A 21,195-nucleotide genomic window follows, 5' to 3' on the forward strand; every position below is an offset into this window, starting at 1 on the left:
AGCCACCCCATCCATCAGACAGGCGGGTGCCCCGAGATCTCGCGAGATCTCCGGCGGCGCGGCCCCTCGGGACCCGACGGGCGGCAATTCTCCCCGTTAGACCGCGCCGCCGAGATCTCGCGAGACTTCGCTTTGCTCCGCCCCCCCCGCGCGCCCAGCAGGGGGCGGAGCCGGAGCGCTTTGCCCCGCCCCGGGGGTAAATTATCATATACGTCATCAAAAGGCGCCTCCTGGCTCGAAAGCCCCGTGGGGGCTTCACTGGCGCGGTCGCTCTTTTAGAGCTGCCGGCAGCCGCCTGCAAACCGCTCTAGCGCCGTGGCGGCGGCTCCCAAAATCTCGCGGCGGGCGCGGAGCAGGCGCGGGGGTCTCGCTCCGTCCTCTCACGTGGGCCGCGGCGGCGGCGGCGGGGCTGCGGCGGGGCGCGGCGGCCGGCGGGGCTGCCCGGCGCGGGGTGCCGGCGATGTCCGGGTCCCGGGCGGCTCCTCCCGGTTGAGCGGCGGCTCCGCGCGGGCCCCGCGCCCTCCCCGCGCCGCGGGGTCCGGCACCCGCGGCCCGCCCGGCCGGGCATGAGGCGGAGCGGCGGCGGCACAAAGGCTCCTCCGGGGCTGCGCGTTGCCTGACGCGGCCCAGCGCCCCCGGGCCCCGCCGTGCCCGGCGGCTTCCGCGGCCCCGCGGGACGATGTCGCAGGATCACGACATGGACAAGACGATCAAGGTTGGCGGGAGCCGCCGGGGAGGGCAGGGGGAGCCCGGGCTGGGGGCGCCGGGTCACGGTGGCCGTGTGGCCGATTTTGGGGGGGTTTTAACACAAACGGAGCCCGGTGGGGAAGGAGAGGCTGTTCCCGGTGCGTAGGGGGCCAGGCGGAGGATGCCGCGAGCCGAGCACCCCGAGCGTCCAAACTTTTTGCTATTTATACATTTTAGCAAACAAAGGAATTGGTGTTCATTGGCTCCCAAGTTATTGAGTTCTCTTGTTAATTAGTGTTTTATCTTCTACGGGTTAACGATTCTCTCGCTTCCCAGGTTAATTAGTGCCACGCTTAGTTCTTCTCTTGCTTTGGGTCGGGGGCGTTTCCTGGCTCGGTGTCTCTGAGCTGGTGATCATGATCTGTCCCTGCTGGAATTACCTTTTACCCAGTGGGAGCTGATTTCAATCCAGATGCAGGGTTGGGTTTTTAGTTTCTTCCTTATCTTGGGGGTTCTGCCCAATGTCCTTGTGGCCCATAAATTCTGTAGTCCTTATGTCCAAAGCCTTCTTCCCAAGCTTCGTTAATCATTCCCAAGATCTAAGATCACTGAAACACATCAAGCCCTAAACCTTAACGAGGCAATTCCGCCACCAAGTAATTTGGTTTTCTAACACCCGGACATCACTCGGCGCTTGTTGGCTGCTGTTTCACAGATGAAATCTTGTTGATGAGGCTTGAAAGCTACAAAGATCAAACCCCAAAGAACAGCCTTTCTTAAAGAGAATTTTCCCACATTTTCCCTCATTTTCCAGCAGTCAGAACCCTTTTTCCAGACCCTATTCCCTAACCCCTTATTCCCTGCAACTGGGCAAACTGTTGGGATGTCAGGCAGCCTTCCCAGAGTTCCTGTTCAGGTGCTGCCGTGGAAAAAACCACTCTGGAGTGTGGGATTTGTGTGTTTGGAGCTGAACAGATCCAGGCTTTCAGAGTGTGAGCTCAGGATCCTTTTGTGCTGTGGCTGGGTGGGTTTCCTGTGGGAGCTGGGGAAATTTTGGGATAAAGGGATGCAAACCGATGTTTTCAAGCCTCTCTGGAGGTTCTTTACTTTGTGCAGTGGATTAATCCTAGAAAGGTTTGGGTTGAAGGGACTTTAAAACTCATCCCATCCCACCCCTGCCGTGACAGGGACAGCTCCCACTAGCCCAGGTTGTTCCAAGTTTTTTCCAACCTGGCTTTGAGCATTTCCACGTTGATAATTTGTGGGGTTTGCACTGAAAAAGCCCAGAGTAGAAGGAAATCTAAAGGGGTTGTAATTAACCCCTGAGATTGAGTGTCACAATTGTTGCCTGTGTTTTTCTTGGCACGCTCCAGGGAAGGAGCCATCCTGAAGGCTTGGGGGGAAAAAAGGGATTTCAGTATTTCTGTGGGATTTCATGTGAAGGTGAAGGTCCACATCAGAGCTCTTGGGGTTTAAAGCTGAAAAGCTGAAGCAGTTGTGGAAGTGTAGGGACAGTTCTGTGCTCCTGCTCCTCCCCATCCAGAGAGGTTCAACCAAACCCAAATCCCTGGAATTCTGGGCACAGTCTGAATCTACCCCATAATTTAGTACTTTCATACTTTATGCTGATTTTTCTGCTTCTCAGATCCTTGGATTAGGTCAGGTTTGGTTGGTCTCAGCTTGGGTTCAAGGTCTGGGATTCAGGACAGTGATCCATGTCTGGGAATTGAGGGGAGGTTGAAGGAGCAGGAGGTGGAATTCCCCAGGATGTGGCGTTGCTCTTGTTGGATCCATGGAGTTTGTCCAAGCAGCAGCAGCCTGCACTCCTTCAGGTTACTCCATGACTCCCAAAGCTCCTTCTTTCAAACCTTTTTCCCATCAATATCCAGTGGAATCCTGGAATCAGTAAGGTTGGAAAAGACCTTTCAGACCAACAAGTCAGAAGGGTTTGAGCAATCCTGATGTGTGTGAAAGCAGCCTGGTGGAATCCAAGCTGGGAGAACTCTTGGAATGCTGCTTTCCCAGGCTCTGAGCATCCCAGACTGCTGACTCTGCACTTTGGGAGGGTGCCCAAGCTGTTGGCTGAGGCTTGATGGGAGGGAATTTCGCTGCTGGAGAGATCCTGGCTCCAAGTGGGAGTGAAGCTTTGCTGTAATTCCGTATATTTCGTGTCAGTATCCCCTTTTCCCACTGAAAATTAACGTAAGGAGAGATCAGAGGTTTGAGGTTCCTCTCAGAGGGAGAGCAGAAAGGTTTCCTGTGAGGAATTGCACCCCTGCAGGTTTTTTTGGAAGTGTTCCTCTTCTGTTCCCAGGCACAAGCAGATGAATCCCAGCTGAGCCAGCCTTTGGAGCTGGGCAGGGGCTGCTGTGGGGCAGGGGATTCCCAGATGTGGAGCTGAGCCCAGGAATTCCATACCCACAGAATCCAAGCCAGGAGACAAAGCCTTTGTGCTTCCCAGCTGAAACACTTGGATATTTTCAAATACATTGGTGCTTTTAAAGCATTTCCAGCTGTTTGGGATCAGAATCATGGAATCCTTAAGGTTGGAAAAGACTCCCAAGCTGGTGGAGTCCAACTTTTGCCTGCCAAATGTGAACTCCTGCTGCTGAAGCTGGAGCTCCCATTCCTGAGCTGGGAAGGGGAAGTGATGCTGGGCATTGGTGGGCATCCAAATCCTGGATTTGGTGTCATTTATGTTTTTTGACCACTGAATTATTCATTTTAACTTCTGAGCTGGAAAGGTGCTTTGGGATGAAGGTTGGGATTCAAATGTAGTAAGTGCAGGAAATAAAATTGTTGCCTTTTTCTTTTAAAACAATGAACATTTTCCCTGCTCGTTAATGCCCTCCTAAAGCTGTGTTTTCATCCCACCCCTGCTGCTTTCAGTTCTCTGCAGTTGAATATCAGGCACATTAAACCAGCTTTTCCCTAATAGGCTCCTCACAAGTGAAATTCATCTGAGCTGCATTGATAAGAAGTTTCTTTGAGCTCCTCCTGAAAACCACAAATGTGGGTGATCCCCTGAGCTTTTCTGCCCCTTTCTTCTAAACCTTTTGTAAAACCTCCAGTGGTGGCCTCTTCCATGAATTTCCAGTGTATTTGGGAATTCTTTTACCTGCTTCCTTAAGCTCCTTCAGTGCTGGTGTTGCAGCAGCTCCTTTTCCTGTGATTTATCCCGAGCAGAGGCAGGAATTTAATAAAGGAACAAAGGCCCAGCACACAGGGCATCAATCAAAGCACTGAGCCCTGGATTTACAGCCTGCCTTGGCACATGGTTAAGCCTGAGAGCACCCAAGCTGTGGCCTAACAAAACCCAGCCCTGTTTGTATGGATTTGCACAAAAGAAGCCTGGTTCATTATCAGAAAAATCTAAAATTAATCATGCAGGGTTTAATTTACAGGGTGATGGTTCCAAAGGTTTGAAACCTCCCATTTTCCGTTGTACTCTGTGACTAAAAAATGCATTTTAATGCTGAAATGGGCATTGGGATTGATCATTTATAGGTGGGAAGCTGGAATTGAGTCAGGGAGAGATGCCCTTGTTACACTTTGGGTGTTAAAACCACAAAATCCCATTTACTGCTCTCAATAATCCTGTTCCAAAATTCCAGCTGCACAGGAATGATTTTAATCATGTAAATCGTGACATGAGCATTTATATTTATTTATATTTCATTTTCCTCAGGGAACCAAACTCCCCAGCAGGCACTTTGCTGCCAGCCAGATCTGCTGAGCTGGGTTTTGTTGGGAAGGCTGTAGGAATTTGATTTATTATGTATTTATTGACTGTGTTTTCCCTCCTGCTGCTCCTTTCCTGAACAGGAAACCTCCATTTTAGAGGAATACAACATTAACTGGACTCAGAAGCTGGGAGCTGGGATCAGTGGGCCCGTTAGGTAAGGGAACACTTTGGGATTGTTGCTGACCTGGGGAGGAGTCAGTGAGTATTTTACTAAATGTGATGATGGAAAGTTACAAACAACAAATATCTCTGCCCCATGTGGGTGTCATGCAGGAGGGGTTTTGTCTTTTTTGGGGAATGTGGGAAGGAAAACTTGCCTCCCTTCCCTGTCCTGGCCTGTTCCCACAGCCAGGAGGGAACAGGAGTTGCTTGTGGAATAACAACAACAGAAATTCCTCCTGAACCACCCCCATGCTTGGATCCTGATGCCTCAGCACTGCCCCTTTCCTGCTCTTCCAGTTGTTTTTCCATGAGCCCAAAGCAGACACTGCCACTGTGCATCCCAGCCCTGCTCCTCATAGATTTCTAACCTCTGGATACTTTCTGGGAAGCAAAACACCTTTCCAACAAGGCCTCTCCCTTCAGGGAAGGGGAATTTGTGCTGGAAAACAACTGTGCTGCTGTTCCTTGGAGCTCCCTTTGTCTTTCTCATCATTTATCTTCCTGTGTGGGTCATTGGTTTCTCCTCATCCTTTTTGTGTTGCTGTGTCTTCATTAAAACTCCCATTTTGTGCTTTATTCTTTTTAGCTGCCTGTTCAAACACGAGCCCTTTCCTCAACTGTCAGTGTTAAATGGGGGGAAAAAGAGAAAAAACTACATCAAAACGAGGATTTCCTTCCCAAAGCACTTTATCTATTCCAAACACTTTATTTATTCCAACATCACTGGGGCTGTTGAGGTGTGCTTTGGGTTATTTCCATCCCAAATCTCTCTTTGAGGCTGAATTTAGAGTGAGAGCTGGGCTGTGCCCTGTGTATCCCAGATTGGGGGCATTCCTGGGAATTCCCACGTGGAGAGCAAACTGAGAGCCACAAAGCAATTGCTTCAGGTGTCTGTTTTTAACATCCTTGCTGACTGAATGATTTTGTTGCTGTAATACCAGAGTCTGCATGAAAAAATCCTCCCAAGAACGCTTTGCACTGAAAATCCTCCTCGATCGTCCAAAAGCTCGAAATGAGGTACAGTTCCTGCTTTTCTCTCCAAAAACTCTTCAGTTGTTGGGATGTTTTAAAAATAAAACCCCACCACCAAACCCCCATTTGCTGGTTGTGCTTGCAGAGATTTATTTGTAATTAATTGAGCTGTGTTTTAAAAGCTGGTCTTCTCCCTGCGTGCCATGTGATGGAACATAACCAGTTTGAGAGGGAATTTTGTTTCCATACATCTCACTCTGGGATGTCACTGCTCCAAGAATGCTTCAAGTTGCTCTGGAAATGGATTTATCCGTGTTCCAGGAGCTAAAGCAGCTCCTGACACTGGTTGGGAGTTCCTGAGGTGCCAAACTGTCAGCCTGTGGAATGATGGGCACTCCTCCGAGCTGTCAGGAATTTAAGGGAGGATTCATTGTCCTCAAGGTTTAGGCAACTTCCATTTCTTGTTACTGAGCAAATTCTCCTTTAAAATTCCCATAAAAATAATCTGTGTACAAAAAGCTTGGCTTGATTGAGCAGCCCAGGGAGCTTTAAAGTGAGGAGAGTTCCTGAAGTGCCCTGTTCCACAATGCTGGGACAGGAGGTGGTGTTCAGCTGTTGTGGGTGCTGAAGGACTGAGCCACAAAAGAAGCCAGATTATGGAATTTTAGGGTTTATTCATTAATTTTCAGTTCCACTTGCATCTACATTGCTACTTTAAAGCTGGTTCTGTCTTTAAATTCATATAAAGAACTCAAAGATTGAGCTTTCCCTGGAGCTCTGCCTGTGATTCCGTGGTCTGTAACAAATTTGGGGGCCAGCCTGGGATGTTTTTATCCCAAAATGAGCAGTGGCAGTGCTCAGCAGGGCTCAGGTGCCTGTCCCTGTGTGCAGTAACAGCTCTTCCCTTCTCTTCAAGGTACGTCTGCACATGATGTGTGCAACACATCCCAATATTGTTCAGATAATTGAAGTTTATGCTAACAGTGTGCAGTTCCCACATGAATCCAGCCCCAGGTAAGATTACATAGGGTGATTCATTCCCACCGCTTGCTTTCCATGTTTAGCCCAAGGTATAGTGGAGTTTGCTTTTTTTTGTTTTGGTTTTAATCACAGAATTATTATTTAAAAGGGATCCCAGATATAATAATTATCCTGCAGACCAAGCAGCTCTTGCTTTTTTTCTCCCCCTGACTTTTGTGTATTTAAATTATTTTGCCTCCTTCACTCCCTGTTTTGAATGCATCTCCATTTTTTTAGGTTTTCCATTGATTCAGTCTGCATTGTGTGAAAGAATTGTTTCTAAAAAATGTGAAATTCAGCACTGAAAACTCTCAATGCATTGTCCTGCTTAAAATGAACACAGGAAAACATGGAGCAGAGTGATTTTTCATGCGTTATTATCACTTAGGATAAAAATATTGTCTTCTGATGGGATCTTAGTGGAGAAAATCATCAGAGCTGAGAGAATGAAAGAGCTGAGACCTGTATTAGGCTCTGGTGTAGCTGACTTTGCTGTGTGGTGGGAATTGGGAGCTAATTCCTTGAGGATCTGGCCCTGATCTCCACCTTCCTATTTGTTACCCTTCATAATTATGGCAATAAAGCTGTAAATTAAAATAATGGGGATCCACACTCCAAAGCATCCACGTGCTGTGCTATCCTTGAGGGCAGAGTTATCCCTTGGAGTGTCCACACAGCTTCCAGGTCCATGCTGGGTGGAGCTGGATGTATCCATGTCAAGTTTGTTCCAGCTGGATGTGGGAGCCCATCAGGAGGAGCAAACTGGAGATTCCTGGCTGCCAATCACTGGGAGCCAGAAAATCCTGCGGATTTTAGGCTTGAAGGCAAAATGAGAGCACCAAAATAGCCCCAGGCAGCATAGAGAAAGCAGTGTTTGTGTGAAATATGCATTCTTAGCTTAGCAATTCTGTTCTTTTTGCTGACTTTTAATGTAACAACATGAAATGCTTTTGAACAGGGCTCGGCTCCTAATTGTAATGGAGATGATGGAAGGGGGAGAGCTCTTCCACAGAATCAGCCAGCACCGGCACTTTACTGAGAAGCAAGCGAGCCAAGTAACAAAGCAGGCAAGTCACCCCCTGTCCCAGCAAATCCATCATGCTCTGGCTAAAGTAGGGACAATTCCTGGGGCTGGAAGGGTGGGAAAAAAGGATGAAATAAAAGAATCCTCAGTTCTGATCCGATGATCATTGCCTGCTTTGTTATAACTGACAATGCCAAAGCTTTACTAGGAATAAAGGATTGAAGGTGTGGGCTTGTTCTCTGGGGCTGCTGTGCTTAACCACACTTTTCCTCACCTGGTCCAGAGAACATTTCCAAGAGAACTTTGTCATTCCTCTTGTCCTAAAAGTGTTGCCTCCAGCAGGACTCCCGAGCTCCGGAATCTCCATGACACCCTTGGCATTTCTCTCCTCTGGGCCAGGGGTTTTCAGGCTGGGTTCTGGGCTTGGGCTTATGGAATTCCTGGAAGATAACAAGGAGTGTTTCTGTTTGTTCTGATTTTGTGTCTGTTTGTTCCAATGTTGTTTTTCCTTCACCATTTCTCTCCCAGCTCACTCCTGAGTGCTGTACTTTATAACCTCCACGGTGGTTTCTGCAGGGGGTTTTGGTGTCCATCAGGCTCTTTGTTCCTTGGCAGTGCCTGGTGGGACTCACAGAAGGATCTCTGTGGATTTCAGTGCTGGCATCCCCAGTTCCCCTCAGCTGGAGAGAGAATGTTTGAACCTGGGGCAAAATATTTCATGTTACTTTTGTGCTTTGACTTGTTTCTAATGAAATGCTAATTGTGCTGGTACTTTTTGGTCTCATCCAGCAAAGAAACGAGGTGGAAGTACAGAATTATTCTTGACAGCTTGTTTGACATCCTTTGGGCTGTTTGATTCTGACATGGTGGGAAAATCTTGTAAAACTTTATCAGAAATCAAGACTTTGATTTGAATTTTGTGTCTACACTTGGGTTCTTCATGTCTTAAATAACTCTTTGCTTTAATGTTTATAGAAATGACGTTTGAAATGTGAAAGTCTTTATAAAATTCTTTTATCTGGTGGTTCTTCATCATTGTCTTGTACCCAGGAATGGTTAAAACTTGACACAGCACTCATTTTCTCTGGCAATGTGTTTGTATTTATTGCTGAGCTAAATTAGCAGTGAAGTTCTCTTGTGACAGTAATTTGGAGTTTTTTAAGGACTCTAAACTTGGGTAGGATACTCCAGAATCCAGCAGGGATACTTCCAAATAAGGGTTGTGTGGCTGTGCCTCACTTCTGTCTCAGGAATGCTGTTTAAATGTTTATACTTGGCTTTTCTTTAAATGAATTGCACTTGGAATCGTGCAGCCCCTGGAGCTTTCCTGCCTGGATTGCAGGTTCCTAAAGCATCCTTGAAAGAATCTCAAGGGATGCATTTCTGTGGGATATCCACAGCATGATTAAAGTGCAGGCAGTACCATCAGAAATTAAAGAATAAAACTGCCTGAGTGTTGGATCTCCAGGCAGGAACAAGAGCAGTGAATTATTCCCTGGAGTACTGAAGCAAGAACTCGCTGCTGAGTGTCCGGCAGGGTGGAATTGCTGGGCTGGGGCAGCACCCTGGAGCCCTGGCACAGCAGGGAAGGGACACTGGCACCCCCTGCTTCACTTTGGGGGGCCTCTTAATGCCTTGAGTTCTCAAACTGAGGTGATTGTGAAGCCCAGGCCAACCTGGCTTTTGTTTTCTGTTTGCTTCGAGTGCAAACTGAACCGAAACTCTTGGTGGGATTCATGTCCCAGTTGTCACTTCACTGCACCACTGCCCAGCAGGGTCAGGCTTGTCCTAACTCAGAACTCCACCCAAGTGGAGTGGAAATGTTTGGGGTCTGAGCTGTGTTGGAAATGTCCTTTGTAAAGCTGAAATAAATGTCCAGGCTGCAGGAGGAGGTCAGTGGTTGTAGCTGATTTATTGTGCCCTTTTCCAGATAGCTTTGGCTTTGCAGCATTGCCACTCACTAAACATTGCACACAGAGACCTCAAGCCTGAGAATCTCCTCTTCAAGGATAACTCTCTGGTAAGATGAACATCTGGAATTCTTTTGCTGCTGAATTCTGTAAAATGGCTCAAGGGTGACTCTCAGAATAGTGGTAAAATGACATGAATGTTTTGGTGACAAAATTTAACCACCTTGATGGACTTGGTGCTTTTCCATCCCCTGATCTCCTTGGAGGGCAGTGAGTCCTTGCTGCTGCTGTTAAATAGGAGTCAGGTTCTCCACCTGAACATAGATCCAGCTTTGCTGAGGACAAAATCTTCTCTGCCCCCTCACCAGGATGTTCTAACCCTCTACCTAGAGGTGTTTTGATAGATCCAAACAATTCTTTGTCTCACAACCAGCCTGGATATGCAGGGCCCCCCCCCCCCCCCCCACAAGGGGCTCAGTGCTTTCCCAATCCCTGAGGGGCGGGGGCTGTTCCTGGCCCAGAGCACCCAGAAGAGCAAAAAAAACCTCTATTTTGAAAGGTCAGTTTGTGACCTTTCAGCTGCCTGGTGGAGTGTGAGGGTGTAAGTACAATGAGGTGGATGTTTGGAAAAGGTGAGATGAGGCCGGGGGGGAGAATTATGGGTTAGAAAAGCTGATTTAATGAGATTTGTCTAATAAAGCCTCTTCTCCTTGTTTTAGGATGCACCTGTTAAATTGTGTGACTTTGGGTTTGCCAAAGTAGACCAAGGTGACTTGATGACACCCCAGTTCACTCCCTATTACGTAGCACCTCAGGTAACAACCAGTTCCAGCTCTGGGCTCAAGGGGGATCATTTATTGCCTGAGCCTCCATATCCACATCATTTTAACACCCTTTGCTGTCCTGGGAAGGGCTCTGGGTGCAGGAATCTTGAGGAATCGGATATGAGCCACCTCTGGAGCTGGAGTGCCACAGGGATCTGTTCCTAAGGCAAATTCCCCAGCCTCTGCTCAGCACTGATGGTGACAGTTGGCCTTTAGCTGTATTAAAGTAGCTTCTTTGGAGAAATCCCTGCTTTGCCATCCCTCTTCCAGCTCAGCTAATTCAGGATTCCATTAAAAAGGACTTTGCTGGAACAAAAAAGCTCTGAAAAGGTGACTGCTCCCAAAGGGCACCGGCAGAGGGTTGGTACCTGGGTGCCTTGGCCTGGCCCCTTGTCATTAAACACAACCTGTAATTACAGACAGGCTGCTCTTTGTAGTGTTGCTTTCCTCCCCTCTCTTCTGTCCTTTGTGTTGGAGTCCTGGAGAAAATGAAAAGCAGCTGCAGATGGAGATTTAATTGCAGTGCTGGGCAGCCTTTAATCACTGGGAAGGGCAATTCAGAGATCAGAGCATGCTCTGAAAATGCCTTCTCAGCTGGAGCCTGCTGGGGCTCCCTGCAACCCAAAGCCACAGACTGGATCAGCAAGGGATGGATTTGATGGGATTTGTTCCTGGGAGAGGCAAAAAGGAGCTTGGGTTACCCTCCAAAGACACTTTAGCTTCTAGCTCCAAGCATGGAGGGGTTGGAGGTTGTGAGCAGTTGCTTTAATTCAGGCAGAACTGGAGACTTCAGTCAAAGCAGCAAAATATTTTAGTATTTTCCCCATGTAGAAAGCTCCAGTCTTTCTTAGGGAGAAAAATTGGAGTTTGGTAGAGTCTTCAGTAGCTGGAATAAATTTCCTGAATGGAAAAGCATCAGGAATCTTTGGCATAGGCTTTGCTGGTTGTGGTGCCTGTTGATGAGATGGATTTTTCTTTGTTTTTTTTTTATTTTTCCCTCTCACCAGGTATTGGAGGCACAAAGAAGACATCAGAAAGAAAAGTCTGGTATTATCCCCACCTCTCCAACCCCTTACACTTACAACAAGGTGAGCTGGGAAACAACAGCTTTAAAAGTCTTCCCCACCCCGCTGGTGCTTCTGATAGAGCAAATAATGAAATGCACACTTAATCCAGACCTCATTAATGATCCTCTAATTAAAGGAAAAACACACAAATGCTCTTAAGGAGCACTAAATCTGGACAAGATTTTGGAGAGTAGAATGACTCTGCTGGAGTGAGGCCATGAGGGAAGTTGTCTCACCTCTGTTCAAAGGGAATCTCTTTCCTGTGTCAGAGTTTCTGGATGTGCAGAGCATTCCTTGTTCAGGCAGCTGTGCCAGAAACTGCTCTGTACCTGGATCTTCTGGAAAACAACCAAGAATTTATTGTGTAGCTGCTGGAATCTTGGCAAAATCATGGCAGGAAATGCCCTGAAAGGTCATAATATTTTTTGGGCATTCCAAGACATTCTCCTCTGTATTATCATCACTGTCTTCTGCTGGCTGAGCAGTGCTTGAACCACTGAATGTTCTGGGAGTGTAAACTTTAATTCAAATTAGCTGGTTTGTGATCCCAGTGTAAGGATCTCCCTGATTCCAGCTTTAGGGATGGTTGTTTATTCCACCACGTGCCTGAGCAGGTATTTGGTATGCAGTGTTAGCATTTAGTAGCCTCATAGAGAGAGTTAAAGCAAATATTAATTAGTCTGCATCACAAACCTACCTTCTTCAGGGCTCTGATTGCCTTTCCTCCATCCTGGAGGAGCAGGTTGGTGCTTGTAGCAGACACTTCTGTTTCTGAACTCTTTAGAATGTGCCAATAATATTTTCAATATGGAGTTTCTTCTTCTCTCTCTTGTCCCTTGATTTGGGATTTACAAGGTGGGAGTGATTTTCTTTTCATGTTTCATGTGAAGAATTGAGCTGTGCAGCCCTGGTGGCACTGGCTGAAAGGGCTGCTGAAGGCAGGGCCTCGTCTCCAAGTGTGACTCTGCAAAAGCAGTGTCTGGCACTCGCCTGGCTCCCCAAAATAGACCCTGACAGGCTTCCAGGTGCTCTGTCCTTCCATGGTAGTCCAGTCCTGCTCCTGGCTCCTTCATCTCCCTGGCTGTCACCACAGACAGCTCTGATTTAATATCCCTGCTGGCTGCTTTGTTGGATGGTGGTTCTGTTTTCAGCCTCCCATTGTAAACAAACGGATTCTTTTATGGGATTGGGGGAGTAGGATTCAGGTATCCCTCTGCAGCCCTGGCTGCTCCCAGACAATTCCCAACCACCTGGAAATTGTTCAGTTTGGAGCACAGAGCTGCCTTGTTCCCAGCAGCCAGATTTATCCACGAAGGGGGATCTGGAGGAGGAGCTGAGCTGGTTCTGTTCCTGTAGGGAATCACACAGAGCTTTTATCATCGCTCCCCCACTGTTTGCTGCAAACTGCTCCCCTGAGTGACCCTGTCCTTGCTTGCAGAGCTGTGACCTGTGGTCCCTGGGGGTCATTATCTACGTGATGCTCTGTGGATACCCCCCTTTTTACTCCAAGCACCACAGCCGGACGATTCCCAAGGACATGAGGAAAAAGATCATGACAGGAAGCTTTGAATTCCCAGAGGAAGAGTGGAGCCAGATCTCGGAAATGGCAAAAGACATTGTGAGAAAGTGAGTCCATGGAGGAAACTCCTGGGTTGCTCTGTGCTTGTGTTTAAGGAATTGGAATGTTTCAATGTTAAGGAATTGGAAAAGCACCTGGAAGTGCCTTATCCCAAGGGTTGTTTTTCCAGCAGCGAGGGGATTGTCTGCAGCTCATCCAGCTGACAGATTCTCTGCATAAACCAAGCATAAACCAAGTCTGGGAAATATTTTTCAGCATAAACCAAGTCTGGGAAATATTTTTCTTTCCCCTGCCCAAGTGTTTAATTTTGACATCTCTTTTGTTGGGGTGAATTGTGTGTTTAGTCTTTAAGGGGAGCGGGAGCACTGAAGGGTTTCAGGATAACACAGCTGGCACGGATTTCCTGGGATAACGTTTAAATTCCTGTGAAAATCAAGTGGCTTTAATGGGATGTGGTAAATCTGTCCCCTAAAGCCCTGTGCACATCATACACAGCCTAAAAAGAGTCAGGCAAGAGGATGGAGAGGGAGGTTAAGATCTGTCATGAGGTGCCAGACTCCAAGATAAGGTTTTGCATGGATGTTTTATTCCAAATGCTAATGGAGTCTGTTTTCCATGCAGGGCACATCCCTCAGCTGGGAGTGTTTCAAAGACTTGGTGTGTTTGGGAGCAAGAACGTGGCACTGATTAGGGCTTGACCTCACTTATTTTTGAAAAAGTGACAGGGTCTTACTGCCTTTGCATCACCAGAGGAACAGAGAGAATAAAAGCAACATAAATAGGAAAAAAATCAGTTGGGGAGGTAATTTAAAAGTGTCACAGGCTCCTCAGATGTACTGTAAATTCTCCAAGGATTTCACATTGTTTGGAGAGGGTGCTGGGACCTTTTTAGAGCCCAACCTTTCACCAAATTAACTTTCCTTTATAGCAAGGTCAGCTCTTTATTCTCACACAGAAACTCCCCAGGCAAAAGGTTTCATTGTCTTCTAAAATTCCCATTAAACTCAGCTCTCAGGGTGTTGTCACATGGATCCAGTTCATTTCATTCTCCTTCTAATGTTATCAGGATTCCCTTTCCTGCTTTTTTTCCAACCAGGGAGTCTGAAGCTGTGTTTAGGGTGCAGGAATACGTTCAGATTTAATCTAATTCCAGCTAAATTTACATTCTATGGATGTAGGCAGCTCTTCTTCTGGCTTCTGGAGGTCACGTTTGGCATTCAGGCAGCTGCTGCCTCTCAAGTGTGTCGAGCTCATTTCTGACCTCATGAGGGTTTGATAATGGGTTAGGATTTGGAAAGTGCATGGAAAAGGAATGCTCGTGTCTGGTATCAAAAGGGACCTTAACCTGGTTGGCAGCAAGTGGGATTTCTGAGCTCCCCCATGGCGCTGCTGACATTTTGCACAAGTTATTTCCACTTTCTTGGTACATTAAACAATTGTGCTCTGCAGCCAAGAAGCTGATTTGGAGTTGTCTAAGGAAGTGTGACAAGCTCATGGAGTCATTCCCGTTCTCATTCAGACTTTGGGATGACTTGTCAGCACTCTGTGGGAAGTTTTGCTTTTTTATTTAGTTGTTCCCGTCATGAGCACACAAATTAATCTGCAAATCCTCTTTCCAGGGTTTCATGCTAGAGAAAATTGATTTCATGGAGTTTTCAGCAATCTCAGCATAATGTTGCTTTTTATTTTGAGGAGCTGGAACCAAAGTGTTCATTACTTGAGGATTTGTTGGGGGGGAGAAAAGCTGAGGAGTGGCATGGTGGGAGCAGTGAATCCTGCACAGTTTCCATGCCCAGAGTCCTTGGAATGAGTGTAACCTGTTCTGGGGATGAGCTCTGGGAGTGCCTTTCCAGAGAACACTGGTCTGGATCATTTCCAGTTCCTCTGGAATGTGATTTCCCACCTGGGAGCAGTGGCTGTGGAATTCAGCAGCACAGGAATGCCTTTAGCACCTTCCTTTGCCCTGAGTGCTGGATTGCCCTGGCTCAGCTGGGACAGCATTAAACCACAGCAAGGTCAGGGAGCTGGGACAGATTTGGGGCTGATTTTGGGGCAGTTTGAGCTCTTGGAGGAGTTTCTTTTTTGGGCTTAATGCTTGAATGCTCTGTAAATCAACAAACCCCTCAGTAGGGATTTATTCCTCCCTCTCCAGGCTGCTGAAGGTCAAACCTGAGGAACGCCTGACCATTGAGGGGGTGTTGGACCATCCCTGGCTCAATTCCACGGAGGCCCTGGATAACATCCTGCCCTCTGCCCAGCTGATGATGGACAAGGTCTGACCAGCAGTTCTTTTATCAGGAATATTGCACAGGAGCAGGAGAGCTCTGGGATGGGTGGAAGGCTTTCTCTTATCTGGGGTTATGCAGATAAGGAGCTTCTCTCCTGCTTTAGGAGAGCCTGGGATCTTGGGGAGAAAATGGAAATAAGAATGAAAATGGAAATAAAATGTGAACTTTGGGCTTGAAGGAGATGCTCCCAGATTGGTGGTAATGAGCAGCCACGTGCTGATGGTAGAAAGCAGAGCCTGAGGGATCTTCCATAGGTCTTTCCTCTTTTTTGTCATGTTTTATCCTCACTGCAGCAATGACCTCACTAATGAAACAAATAGTCCTTGTTTCCTTTAATTTCTGCTCAAAGAGGAGTTCAGTCAATCTTGTGAACATGAGAAGATGACCCTTTGTCTTATTTCCCCTAGGGATATTTTGTCACTGATTTTAGTTCTAACCATGCCTTGCTTCATGCAAACCTGATTTTCTTACACATCTCCAAAACAAATCAGATTTTGGTGCCTCTTTTTTTCACCCATGGCAAACACTGTCCATGTGTTGTTCCACCAAGTGCCCTTTTTGTCTTTCCAGGCCATGGTGGCAGGGATCCAACAGGCTCACGCAGAACAACTTGCAAACATGAGAATCCAAGACCTCAAAGTGAGCCTGAAACCCCTTCACTCCGTGAACAACCCGATCCTGCGCAAGCGGAAACTCCTGGGGTAACTCCAAAGCTGGGTTGGAAAGGACAATGTGGAGCCAGCTGGGATGGCTGGAAGATGGCTTTGGGAATGGCACAGGCTCAGTTTTGATGGTTTAACACACTCCTGGTGTTACTCAGTCAAGTAATAGTGGCACAGTGTGGTTTGTCTGCCAAGATGTGGCAGTGAGGGTTGGAAGGAGGTTGGATACTGTTCCTGTATTAAATGGGATGGTGGGTCACATGTAAGATAAGGCAAACTGGGACAAAGAATTCCAAGATATTTTTTCTCATCCTGACATTTATTTACTGAAAAAGTCAGGTAATCTCTCTCTCTCTCTCTCTCTCTCTCTCTCTCTTTGCTTGAATTAATCTGAAAAATAGCCTCATGCATTTTAGGATTACCCTTATTTGAAGTAATTTAAAGGAATATTTCTTTTTCTTCACACCTCAAATGGTCTCATAATATAGGACAATAATTGTAATTAACACTGAACCTGTCTCCCAGTTTCCCAGAGAGGGAAGGAGCTGTGTTATACTGGAGCAGTTACACAACAAGTAACGAGCTTGAGCTGCACCCAAATTCTAATTATTTCCCCCTTGTTCTTCTGCAGCACCAAGCCAAAGGATGGTGTTTACATCCATGACCCTGAGAATGGAAGCAACGATTCCAACGTGGCTCTGGAGAAGCTGAGAGATGTGATTGCTCAGTGCATTCTACCACAGGCTGGTAAAGGTTGCCACTTTTAAGAACGTTTTATTCCTAAATGTGCAAGACACCGGCTTTGGGTCTGTCTGTGTCAGTGGTGAGGAAGGAAAAACAAAACTCCTGGGCAGCCTCTGGGCTGGGATTTGGGTTCATGTGGAATTTTAGTGACGTGCAGAGCTGTTAAAAGAACTTTCAAACAGGAATATTTGGTTTAAAGCCCATTTCCTGGTTTATCTGGGGTGAGCAGGAGTAACTGCCCAGTTTGCTGATCCCTGAGTGAGGCACGAGGCCAAACCTTCCATGTCCATTTGTTGTCCCAAACAGGAGAGAATGAAGATGAGAAGCTGAATGAAGTGATGCAGGAGGCCTGGAAATACAACAGGGAGTGCAAGTTGCTGCGAGACACCCTGCAGAGCTTCAGCTGGAATGGTGAGAATTCCTGCTCTCCCACAGGGAATGTGGAAACGGGGGAAGCACAGACCTCCTGCTATGGAAATAACCCCAAATTGATTGGATTTGGACTGATTTAGGTTTTGACACTGTTTCAGCCCTTTTGCCAGAACCAAAATGAGGGTGGAAGTGCTGCTTTGAAATTCCTGTTTGAGGGTCAGGGCTGAGTTTTCAGAGGCAGCAGGAACACGACAGCACAAATGGATCATGATAGAAAAGGAGCAATTTTAAACTGCCAGAGGGCAGGGATGGATGGGATATATGGAAGAAACCCTTCCCTGGGAGGGTGGGGAGGCCCTGGACAGGTTGCCCAGAGAAGCTGTGGCTGCCCCATTCCTGGAAGTCACCAAGGAGGGGTTGGACTGGACTTGGAACAACCTGCAATAGAGGAAGGTGTCCCTGCCCAGGGAGTGGACTCAGATAACCTTTAAAGTCCTTTCCAACCATTCTAGGATTCTCTGATCCTTTTAGGAATCTCTTCAGCTGTGTTGAGCTGAATCCAGCTGTTTGTTCCCTCTTTCTGCTGGAGGCTGCTTCTCCCTGTCAGCACAGCAGCTCTTCAGCTTGGCTGGGGTGGGAAGCAGAATTAAACCGGGACAGTCACCTTGGGAATGCTCAGGTGGCTCCTGGACAAAAGAGGCTGGCAGAGGTGTCAGCCCCCAGGAGCAGGTGCTGATGGATAGAAGGGACCAGGGTCATCAGGAAGCTTCACAAGGGCTTGGTCCTGCTTCTTCTCCTGTTCTATTTGCTTGGCTTTAATTTAGGTTTTTCAGTGCTCCATTTTTCCAACAGAACTATGGACTATAATTCCTTTTGGATCCTGTGCTGACGTTGCCCTAAGTCTGTGCAAGGCATTGTTTAATTCCAGCCAGGATTGCTTTCCTTTGTGTCTAGCTCCAGCTGATTCCCTGTTTTTTCCCTTCCAGGCAGAGGATTCACAGACAAAGTGGATCGACTAAAACTGGCAGAAATTGTCAAACAAGTGATTGAAGAGCAGACAAACTCCCACGACTCTCAATAGCTGGAGCTTCTTAATCTTATTTTTTTTACCATTTAAGATTTATTCTTTAACTGTAAAAAGTATTTTTATGTAAATTAATAAATCATAATTATTTCATTAAATTTCCATACTGCTTGAAAATGCTGTATAGTTGTAGATACAAAAAAAAAAAATCATTGGTACTGTAATATTTTTTTAAAACTCAGTTCCTCGAGGTATATATGATCACTTATGTACTGTTAATCATGAGCCCCCTAAATGGGGTGGATTTTATTGTTAAAAACCATTCTTTTTCTTAATAACCAGTTGCAGAAGCTGCCTTTCACCTGCTACATCCAGCCCCTGCAGTGACTGTATGCGAAGGAGAGCCACAGTTTCTCAAGCCCCTGCTCAGTGAGTACTTCAAGCAAGTGCTGTGAAATCCAAATTCACAGCTCCCCTTGGCACTTAAATTCCAGGTCTTTAGGTAGAGAAAAATCAATTCAATACCCTTCAGTTTGGCTTGCTGCCTTGCCCAGGCACCTGAGGCCATGTGCTTGCTGGAATTTTCAGTTCTGAGCAGTGACTCTCTTTTTTTTTTTTTTTGTCATCTTCCCCATCTCCCTCAGACCTTCTGTAAGGCTGAACCCCCTCTCTTTCTTCCTCCTCATCTTCTTCAGAGCTTTTTTAAGGCTGAATCAGCCATTCAGCACAAAACTCTTCTTTTTCTCACCTCGTCCAACAACAGAAGAGAAGAATGTTCAAGTTCTTATGCACAAGTTATTTTAATTTCCATGGTGGGATCTTCTATGGGCCGAGACCAGCCTGGGGTTTGTTTGTGTGGGATCCACCCCTGTATTCTCATTCTTTCCTTCCTAGAAGATCCAAGGCTTGGGTTCAGACCTGTCCTCTTGTTTGGCAGAGCTGCTCCTGGGCAGGCTCCCAGTGCTCTGGGGAACCCTTGGGATCCCTCTCTGGAGCCCAAATTCCCCTCTCTGATGCCTTCAAGCTCCTTCTTGGGGGAGCCACAACTGCAGGGCTGCTCCTTGCCACACATCCTTGGCTGCCTCCCCAGGGCAGGTTCTTACTCTAGTCTGGAACATTGGCTCCAAAAGCTGCTTTTTTTAATCCTGATAAAGCAAACCAATGGGAAGAATCTGTACATAGTTCTAGTTTTCTACCTTTTCTGCTTCTCTTTCTTTCGAGACCGGGCGGAGGCTTTTTATAGAGCTATTTTGGTACCAAACCCGTGCAGACATGGGGTGAGTTTGGTCTGCAGACTGAAGTGCCAACCCAGGGCCATCAGTGACCACTCCTGAACGTTGTTGTCTTTCACAGCTCATCCATTTTTGGGTTTACATTGACAAACCTGAGCCATGAATCTCCCAGTTCTCTCTTATGGAAGTCCAGCCTTGTTCTTTTTTTTGTCTCTTTTCTATACCAAAACTTCCTTGCAGCTTTAGCTGGATGGCAAAGCAGTGTCTGACTCTTTCTATACAATTTTCTAAAGGTGTCTTGTTTTTTCTACGTGAAGGAGATGCTTTGTTTCCCATTCTCTTTTGTCAGCTTTCCTTAATCCTGTGGACAGTTTTCCAATGCCTGATTTATTGCAGGGTAAGAACAGTCCCTGCTTATCCATCCTCTGATGGGAGCAGGGAGTGTTTGTGTGAGCTGGAATTGTACCTCTGACACTAGCTGGAATACTTGTGCACTGACCTGTTGATGAAAACTGAAGAGAATTGGCAAAAATTGAGAGTTTTTGTCATTTCTTGGCTGTACCACCAAGCCCTGTTATGTGCATTTCTGTCCTAATTCTAGGTCATGTCTTGAAATGGTTTCATTTTGAACTTGAAATCCATGTTTTTTTCTGGGAAACTGAAACTTTCAAGTGTGGCAAATAGAGACAGAAACAAGGAAATCACCTTTGTTTGAATGGCAGAGCAAAAAAAACTCCCCTCAAAACGCACTTTGTGACTCTGCCCTCCCAGGAGGAAAATCCTCAGGCAGTTTTTTGGGAGCCAGAATTTGTAGGCAGGAAAATGGATCAGATTGGAGGTGCAGTAAGAAGAGAAGGTGGGATCTGATGTGGGTTAGAGGATCCCTCCTTTTCTTCATCCCTTAAGTGCTGCTGATCCTGAGGTGGGAACATTTGTACGAATTTCCAAGGGCTTTTGCCATAAGGAACTGCTTTTGATGGATCCACTCTACATTTTCTTGTCTGTGATAAATATGAGGGGCCTGATCTGAAGCAGAGGGAGGAGGGACAGATTAAGAAAATACAATTTGAAGACTCAAGGTCAAATGGTTTTGTTTTTATGAGAAAGTTGATTTTTTTACTCTTGGAAAAGTTCTGTTTTACATTTCAAAGCTCAATAACTTTAAGGGATCCATTTATGTATTTTCAAGTAGCATTTGGCTTTCTCCTTCCTGTGTTTTGTTTATTTTTCAGTTGAAGCAAGTGCAAGACACCTTGTCTTGATTCTCTGAGGTTTGACTTGGTAATAAAGCTACTGATCCTTTATAGCAGACTGTGAATATTGTAAATATCTTGAGCTGGAAGTGTGGGATCAAAGAAGACTTTCTTTGTACAAACACTAAAAAGATGTGGGAAAGTTCTGGAGGTTGGTGGGTTTTGGTTTTTTTTTTTTTAGAATTCTATTTAAGTGAAGAAAAATCTCTGAAATCATTTGACCTTTTCAAAATTTTCTGTATATCTGACTTCTCCTGTGACTTGATTATTTGAAGCTTTTCTATATATATATACTAAAAATTAGGAGAACCTGATTAGTGAAAGAGCTTTTGATTGGAAATAGCAACATGTCAAAGTTTTGCTGTCATTACTTTTGGATTTTCTTTTGGAAACCCGAGTCTGTCCCCATGTTTAACTCCTGTGTGTTAAAATGTTCTCATTTCTCCTTCTCAGTGTTCCCTGTTAGTTCCTTTTGGATCAGTATTACATTGTAAATATTACCCATCCTGTATATAAATGATTTTACTAAACTCAGAAGTTCCTGGCTGCTTTTGTTTGGTTCCCAAATCCCTGTAGGACAGAAGGGAGGAAGGAGCAGGAGGGAATGGCAGCACAATTCTCCTGCCACCC

The 21,195-nt window shown here is 46.3% G+C and overlaps 1 protein-coding gene and 1 long non-coding RNA gene across 3 annotated transcripts; one reads left to right on the plus strand and one right to left on the minus strand.

The window, feature by feature from the left end:
* The first annotated feature begins 457 nt into the window (after window positions 1–457).
* On the plus strand, window positions 458–21,102 carry MAPKAPK5 (MAPK activated protein kinase 5). 2 transcript variants are annotated; one of them, XM_069030898.1, is made up of 14 exons: window positions 458–715; window positions 4,513–4,586; window positions 5,536–5,611; window positions 6,483–6,580; window positions 7,545–7,653; window positions 9,541–9,630; window positions 10,240–10,335; window positions 11,352–11,432; window positions 12,850–13,037; window positions 15,143–15,263; window positions 15,849–15,979; window positions 16,572–16,693; window positions 16,991–17,095; window positions 18,043–21,102. In XM_069030898.1, exons 1-14 carry the CDS (start codon window positions 680–682, stop codon window positions 18,135–18,137), a joined length of 1,422 nt encoding a protein of 473 aa, XP_068886999.1. In that variant the 5' UTR covers window positions 458–679; the 3' UTR covers window positions 18,138–21,102. The 2 variants fall into 2 exon arrangements, with proteins under 2 accessions (XP_068886999.1, XP_068887000.1); XM_069030899.1 differs by having other exon boundaries at window positions 459–715; window positions 16,572–16,687.
* Window positions 7,774–12,398, minus strand: LOC138119252 (uncharacterized). The gene is made up of 3 exons (XR_011155448.1): window positions 12,109–12,398; window positions 11,648–11,749; window positions 7,774–8,050 (listed from the first exon to the last, which is right to left on the minus strand). It is a non-coding gene; the product is annotated as an uncharacterized lncRNA (long non-coding RNA).
* Window positions 21,103–21,195: the final 93 nt, after the last annotated feature.

Source organism: Aphelocoma coerulescens, chromosome 15, assembly GCF_041296385.1.
Source record: "Aphelocoma coerulescens isolate FSJ_1873_10779 chromosome 15, UR_Acoe_1.0, whole genome shotgun sequence".
In the NCBI taxonomy this organism is placed as follows: domain Eukaryota; kingdom Metazoa; phylum Chordata; class Aves; order Passeriformes; family Corvidae; genus Aphelocoma; species Aphelocoma coerulescens.